The sequence below is a fragment of the Betta splendens genome, chromosome 11 (genome assembly GCF_900634795.4).
Source record: "Betta splendens chromosome 11, fBetSpl5.4, whole genome shotgun sequence".
NCBI classification, from domain to species: domain Eukaryota; kingdom Metazoa; phylum Chordata; class Actinopteri; order Anabantiformes; family Osphronemidae; genus Betta; species Betta splendens.
The window spans coordinates 2221022-2229166 of record NC_040891.2 but is presented as its reverse complement, the minus strand read 5'-3'; the positions used below and the strand labels follow the sequence as shown (position 1 = coordinate 2229166).

Sequence of the window (8145 nt, the reverse complement as noted above, 5' to 3'; positions counted from 1 at the left end):
CAGAACAAATTGTTGATTCTTCAGAAGTGCAGCAGACACATTATATATAATAAAATATAATATGCTACATAAATATACCACACTTTCCTAACAATTGTGCCAAAAATGCTTCAAGACTTCAGTGATGGTTGCAACTGAAGCCATAGCAACCTATACAGAGCATGTCTGAAGCACTGATCCTCTTGTTAGTATTTGTTCTTTTAAATATTTATGAAACCAACAGTAAGACAATGAAAGGCTGAATTAAAGAACGGATGTTGTTGTATTCAATCAAATTCTGAAGTCTAACAGAGTGATTTTTTTGACATGAGATTGAACATATGAGCAAAGCAATAAATATGTCTAACATTTAACTGAGTAACACTTGCCACAATATTGTATGCTCCATCAGTAACCATCCCACAGACCTTATCAGTGATTCCTCACTCATCATCATCAAATTTGCAATCGCATCTGAATTATTTGCTGCCGTGAGGTTCAAAGGAAAATACTGCACACCTAAAAGTACAGTAGCCAGATCTAGGCTGTCTGACACATAATGGCAAGTGACACCAAGGTAGCATTCACGTTGACTGATGCCCACATGTCAGCAGTCAAACTAACAGCTGAAGTCTGCTTAATTTCTGCCAAGGCGTTCTCTTTGATTACAGTGTACCTTGCTTTCACCATTGTCTTTACAGTTTTGCGGCTTGGAATAAACTATGATGGGTCCAGATTTTAATTAGGTTTGGAACCCTTCATACTCAACGATAGAAAAAGGCTGACATCTTTATCATTATGTCCACCAAGGCCTCATCCAACTTTTGTTTTTTGGACACTGTGTGGAAGAAAGGTTGCTATATGAATAAGATACACAACATCTACAAAAAAAAGACACACACAGATAGATTTACACAGTATATATTCTTTTAAATTTAGCTTACTGTCGGGAATTCCAGTGTTGACAGGGTCACTGGGTCTGATTGACATCATGCCTTGCACGCAAGCGTTGTAAAATAGATGATGTATTGTTGCTGTAAGACAACTCTTGTGCGCAAAACAAACACCGCACCTACAGGCAGTTTGAAGACCCATTTAAAGATTGAAAATACAATTCAATAATGAAAACATAAAATGTATGCCATGAAGTGCATTATATACTTAAAATTGAGTAGAAATTCTAAACCTGAGCAACTTTAGGTTAAAATTAGTTAAAACATCTATGTTTTGATGGTGATCACGTGTTGAAACTTTGTGATTGGCTGCATTGAAATGGTATGAAAAACATGCATTAACATTATTCACATAATTTCACTGACTATTAGCTGACTGTAGTTCTTTCAGACACTAAAAAATCACCCCCCCCCCCCCATCACCCTTTGTTCAGGGCCCCAGCTCCCAATAACTCTGTATATGTTAACACTTTTAAGAATTTGCTGTCAGCATTTATATGTCGTTACAGCTCATTTGGTGTGTACAAATTGAAAAGGTAAAATCATTCAACCAGTGTAGAAGGATGTGACTCATCCTCTTCCTGTGTGTAAGACAAACACACTGACCAGTGATAAAGTCACATTACTGTGTGAGCATCACAATGTCTTAACCAAACAGCAGTTATGATGCTTCATTTAACTAAACACACAGTGGTGGTGAACAAAGCAAACACAACAGTCTTCAGGCTGGCTCCTCTGTGGGTGGAGACCACCGTCTGCAGGCGCTTCACAGCTGAAGAGATGACTTTGACCCTCTGCAGCGTCATTGTGTTGTCCTCCTGAGCCTCAGGTCCAGTCTGCTCTCAGTTGATCAGATGCCACACCCACCAGAATGTGGTTCCACCTGCTGCTTAGGGCCCTGAACTATTGCACCTATTTCTCCATTATTTTGTATGCTGAGCTGGTGTTTATTGGTGTAATTGTTTTGGTAAATTATTGTTTATTGAAAGTTTAAAAAGATTTTTTTCGCATCTTTTCGTGTTCTGGTTACTTTGACATGTTTAAACATTCTGAAAGTTGCGTCGTCAGCGCTGGCTCGCCTGTTAACCTGTTTGGTGACTATAAACAGCTGATGACGCGGGTTCTGCCCCATCTTATCTCGACTCCGCCTCACTTGAATTTGAATTCCAACAATGAGTTACTGACTCTGTCTTTAAAGGAAGTAACAGCTCACCACTCACGTCTTAATGATTCTTCTTCACAGCTTTTAGATTCGTTAGCACTGGCCCCGTTTTGTCTGAATGCAGCTGTTTTATTGCTGCTGAGGATGAAGCAGATGTGGCAACACTCGCTCTTCAGCTGCGGCCTGATCGTGGGATTTCTCACGCTTCACATACTGTTGGAATCCAAGTTCGCCACCGTCCGGACTGTGGCGTACGACGGCGACGGGCTGCGGCGCGTTCACACAGGTTGGCGTCTTCACGTCTCACTGCTGCTCGATCTACCTCTGGTATCGTCTCTCGTGCTTTATTCATTGCGCCATATTACCTAGTAAAGTTTATTGTCACGTATCATGGGTTACATCTGTACGTGTGTGTTTAAGTTTCACATCACAACACGAGACACATATATGCTACACAATAATTGTTTCACTCTTCACAAATTAGGTCTCTCTCTCTCTCTCTCGCTCTCTCTCTCAGGCACACGCAACTGTATATTGTGTGTGCAAATTAAATTAGAACACATTCAGTTCAACAGTACAGACAGCAAAATGGTTTGATGCAACTAAAGTGACCAACAGTAACAGCAGCTAAACTAGGCTGTTATCGTTTTATTAAGCAGCATTAGGCTGTCTTTCATTGAACCACATCACTCCACACAGACACTGAAGGTCAGACTTCACCTACGTAACGCTCAGAAGAGATGGACAGATTCATTTAGGTAGTGGCAAAAGGACAGAAATGGCTGCTCAGTAGTGCACCGAAATATTAAATAGAAATACCAAATATATAAATGCATCTTTTTGCATCTGCTTTACGCTTTGTCATTAATCTCAGTTTCACATAATCTCTAACGTAGCGTTTAGGGCATTGTGCCTTTTTGTATGGACGATACACCTAATCCAGACATTCAGGTTTGGCAGGTCGACAAAATTGTGTGTGTGTGGTTTCCATACACGCCTGCCTTCTGCTTATCAGCTGTTAGTAGAGTGACAATATGTAGGACAGTGTTGCTTTGCACAGTTTTAAAGGCAGACTAAAGTTTATTTTTATGTATTTTACATGGCACGATCAAATGTGCTCAGATTACAAATTATTAACTGCAGGTAATAAATAAATAATGCCCTCAGTGATTAGTTATGATTTATGATTTTCTGTAAACCTTTGTCCCAAGACACAAACATAGAATTGGCAGCTATTACTGTAGTCCATGCTGAGCACCTGGCCGAGTTCAGCTGGGCCCGGGTCACATCTGTTGCTTCTTGGCTATGTATCAATTACTGTCCATTTATGATATTTTGGCTTTCCTACAGCTGTGAACAAGAGCTCAGACAGACCTTCATCTAATGGCGCACGAGTCCTATGTTGGATTATGACGGGACCCAAGAACATCGAGTCTCGTGTCAGGCACATCAGACAATCCTGGGCCCAGCGCTGCGGCACTGTATTGTACATGAGCTCAGTGGAGACAGACTTTCCCACCGTGGGGCTGAATGTAAGTGAAGGGAGGGAGAACCTGTACTGGAAAACCATCAGAGCCCTTCAGTATATCCACCAGCACCACCTGAATGACGCAGACTGGTTTCTAAAAGCAGATGATGACACATTTGTGGTTGTAGAAAATCTTGTCCATGTCTTGGCCAAGTTTGATCCAGAGGAGCCACTGTATCTGGGCAGACATTATGCCCCATTCGTTAGGCAGGGCTACATGAGTGGAGGCGCAGGGTACGTACTCAGTAAGGAGGCACTGAGAAGGTTTGTCCAAGGCTTCAGCACAGGGAGTTGCAGCCACTCTTCCACCATAGAGGACCTGGCTCTGGGGCAATGTATGGAGAAGATGAAGGTGCAGCCAGCGGACTCTAGGGACCTGAGAAAAAGGCAGACATTCCATCCGTACCCTCCAGACTACTACTTGCTCAGACAGCCACAGCGGCCGAGGCCCTGGTACCTGCTGTACGAACACTACCCTCCAGTTGAGGTCAGTAACAGCCATTGACATGCTGCAGCGCATTTCACCACCTCTTGCCTGGTATTCAAACTCCACATAGTTCCAGCTGCATGCGTTTTTCTTTCTGGATGGCAGCAATGCATGTGTTGATGTGCTGGGTTTCTGTACCGTCATACTCAGATCTTTCCCTTGTGTTTTGCAGGGTCCAGGCTGCTGCTCAGACTTTGCCGTGTCCTTTCACTACATACATTCTGTGCAGCTGTATGTTTTGCAATATTTAACGTATCATCTGCGTCCATATGGCTACAAATATAGATACAACCCTGATGAGAAAATTGAAGGTAACAGCATATATGTGTCACATAAAATACAGACATTTGCATCAAAACCTCTGCACTAATTCTTTATTATTAGCTTGTTTCAGAGCAACACTAACATTTGTTCTATGTTACATTTATATTTAATATAGAGTTATTTGGGCATTTTAGTATTATTGTGTGTCTGTGGGGTGTGTTCATGAGTAGGACACAAAATTATCAGTCAGCGAAGCAAACTGAAAATCTGCTTATGACGCACTAACGAGGTTCTACATGAGACCACGCCCATGAAAAACCTACTGATCTACAACGTGGCAGCTAAACACAGACACAAACGTGTATTTTTTTAACCACGGACAAGATTGAACGCTGGAGTGGAGGCCCTCATGTACACACATCACTTCAGACTTGTGCAGTGCTGGTTTCCGACACAGTGAATTCCTCAGCCATAGGGTTCTGTTCTTAATTCTAATTATTTTTCACAATATTTCAGTTATGTTGTACTGTTTTTGTTTCTGGCATCTGTGGCTTCTTATGGGTTGGATTAAAGTTCATGTTTGTGTCTACAGAGCAGTAAAGAAATAAACACAATGTGTTGTAACTAATGTCCTGCTGTAAACTGGAGGTTTACATCCAGACTCTTAACGTGAGCCTAGATCAGAGCATGTCAAAGATCAATCAACAGTTGTGAGACACGTACAGAGCAGTAAATCAAACAATGCAATCACTGTAATGTTTGAAACAGTAGATTCTGTAACTGGATGGATTTGGTTAATATCAAGATTAGTTACAGTTAAATGCAGACTAAGTTAATGTTGTTACTCACACACTTACAATAAGAACTTGGACTAAGGCTGACATGGAGCTCTAGACTAAGAACAGACCACAGAAAACTGTATAAGCAGAACTGTATCAATCTGGGAAATACGTGGAAATGAGCGCAGGGGAATGAGTAGCAGACTTCTCCTGTGACACTTATACATATAAATGTGTGAATTTGTTTAAATATGGTCTGTGTCTGTGCCGAGTCAGGCAAACAGGCTTGCAACTCATGATTGATTTAAACAGAATTCTTAATTAGTTGATAAACATAATTGTTGGCAATATTATAATTACAGTTAAATAACCATTAGATTATATTTAGATTTTGAAAGGTGAAACAATGTTGATGAAGCAGCGTTATTTTAATGTTGCATTATGGTTGATCGTCAATGTTACATTTAAGCTGATTTACGGTCATTCATCAATGTTACATTTATGTTGATTTATGGTTAATTATCAACGTTACGTTGATTTATAGTCATTTATCAACGTCACGTTGATTTATTTATTTTTTTAATTAACACTGAATTTGTGTTGATTTATGGGTTTTTTTATCAACTTTGCATTTATGTTGAAAAACCTGTTAATTTCTAAAGATGAAAGACATTGAAAAACCTGTTAAAACATGGCTGTGTACCAAACTGTGAGTGAGCAGACCCAGAGACTAGTTGCAGAACAGGCAATATTTAATGCTGGAGTAGAGAGGTGAAAACGTAGAGGTGGGAAGTTCCATTTTTTTAACAGACTCCAATCTTTAACTCTCAAAACAGTAAAGTGAACACATTTTGAGTCATTTGTTCATTTTGTTAATTTACAGCAGGTGGCGCTGTAAGTGTTGAAGACAATCTGTAATTTTAATATTAATATATTTTTAATTTCAATTAATATTTTTTAGCCTTTTGACAACCATTAGCATTAAATGTTGTTTCAACCTTTCATTAACGCCACAAAAACCATGTCTCAACGTCGATTTATAAGCATTTTGTCAACCTTTTTACAACTGTTAGTATTAACGTTGTTTCAACATTTTATCAACGCCATGAAAACAACTGAAATTTTTGCAACCATATGTCAAAGTTGATTAATAGGTATTTTGTCAGCCTCTTTTAGCATTAGCATTAAACATTGTTTTGAAAAAAAGAAAGTTTGAATGACTCACCCTTCAGAAAACACAACCCTGTTTGTTTACATTACAGACAGTATGAAACTAAAATGTAAATTATAAAAAGGCCACTGAAAGGACAAATGGGTACAAGCAGCAAGAACATCCAAACCATCCAATAATTCAACAGTAAAAACAAAAGTTCATAATAATGTTACTAACAGGAGTATGCAGTTGGCTTTATTCGCATTATTGGGTTATTTTAACATGACATCAACTCAGAATAAAAATACAAAACAATAATACAAACGTTTGCGTTTCCACCTAAGACAATGCTAGTATACATTAATCATCTATCGGCAGCTGCTCTTATCTAGAACTATGATACTTTGGCTCTGCCGTAATGTATCTGGGCTCTGTGTCACAAAGAAGGGTCATGCTCTTGTTCAGAACTTGAATCAAACAGTTTAATATCAACACATCACACAGAACTGAGCTAAGCTGGTAGAAACCAGCACATCTACTTCAGCCTGACAAACAGCATTCGTCACAGTAGTTATAAACGTGAAGTGTTCAGCTCAACAACCAGGCCCCATCCGGGTCTATGCTACAGGCCCTTCCATTCCCACCATGTCTCATTTTAGCTGTATCACCAGAACTGCTCATATTACTGATTGTGATTTTATGATTTCATCTGAGTTGGCACAGAGAAACACACCTACATCATCTGCATAGAAACACGGCACATGATCATGGTTTGTTAACCATGAAGTAAATCAGCAGACTTAACCACTACAGAGCTGTGTTGTATGGAACAGGAGCTACCCTTAACCCTTCTTTGTGAAACAGGGCCCTGAGGATTAGGCCAAGTAACGGAGATAATGTTTGGTACAGGAGGTCAGACCTGGCAGAAGGACACAGTGTGAACGCTGCTGAGGAGGAAGCTCTCCACGTCTTTCCCACAGCATCTGGCCTCACTACAGTCCAGGTCCTCAGTCCATTCTGTTCCTTATTGATGTCAATGGAGTTTGGGAAATCCACAGTAACCCTGTCATGAGACCTATTACGTGTAAACACAGAAACTCCTGCAGCTGGATTCTGTTTCAAAGTTATTAGCGTTGCCCTGACAGCCTCCGTACCAGAACTGGGCACATGCATTAGCCTCAGGGTCGTAGTACCACTTGACCACATACAGTCGACAAGGACCCGGTTCCAAAGGCTTCCTGCACCCCCCATCTGAAGCGACAGAACAAATGACAATTATTCAGCATTGAACTTCTAGTCGTTACCATCTGGCAGCATCTTGAGCCTACGTTGGCCCTCATCTTCCCTCCACCCTCCTTCCCCAGTGCTGTGTAATCAGATGAGACTTCATCTGGTTGTTTTTTCCCTTTGTCTCTGTAATGCCATGACTCTTCAAGCTTTTTGTTTCTTGGATGCCATCCGTTGTTCTTTATTGCTTCACCATGTTGAGTCAAGCCATATTTTGAAATTATGATAAACATTTGTAGCTTGTCTTGTGATTTTCCTAACAAACCTTGTTTCTGTGCTTATTATTGTGCTTGTTTTTGTGTGTTTGTGTCATAATTCAATTCAATTTTATTTTTTATAATGCTTAATTAAACCTGTAAACCTCTGGTTCCAGCTGAAATCAGATGATTTGTAAACCCTCCACATTTCACCTATTAGTGATGGATCCACCCTCACTGGTTGCAGGTGTGACACTGTGCTAGCTTATTCACTGATTTAACATTGTGAGACGAAAACTATCCTGCTACGCATCTTGCACCAAACAAAATCTCCAAAGGAAACAAACAATAATACA

The 8145-nt window shown here is 40.1% G+C and overlaps 2 protein-coding genes across 2 annotated transcripts in view; one reads left to right on the top strand and one right to left on the bottom strand.

The window, feature by feature from the left end:
* The first annotated feature begins 2090 nt into the window (after positions 1–2090).
* On the top strand, positions 2091–7956 carry c1galt1a (core 1 synthase, glycoprotein-N-acetylgalactosamine 3-beta-galactosyltransferase 1a). Its single transcript, XM_029167001.2, has 3 exons — positions 2091–2380; positions 3445–4109; positions 4282–7956. Exons 1-3 carry the CDS (start codon positions 2239–2241, stop codon positions 4477–4479), a joined length of 1005 nt encoding a protein of 334 aa, XP_029022834.1. The 5' UTR covers positions 2091–2238; the 3' UTR covers positions 4480–7956.
* col28a1a (collagen, type XXVIII, alpha 1a) overlaps positions 5883–8145 on the bottom strand; it is a 65981-nt gene continuing 63718 nt past the window's right edge. The window contains exon 35 of the mRNA XM_029166999.3: positions 5883–7556. Within this exon, the coding sequence (XP_029022832.1) occupies positions 7384–7556 (173 nt within the window). The 3' untranslated portion in view covers positions 5883–7383. The remainder of the gene's footprint in view (positions 7557–8145) is intronic.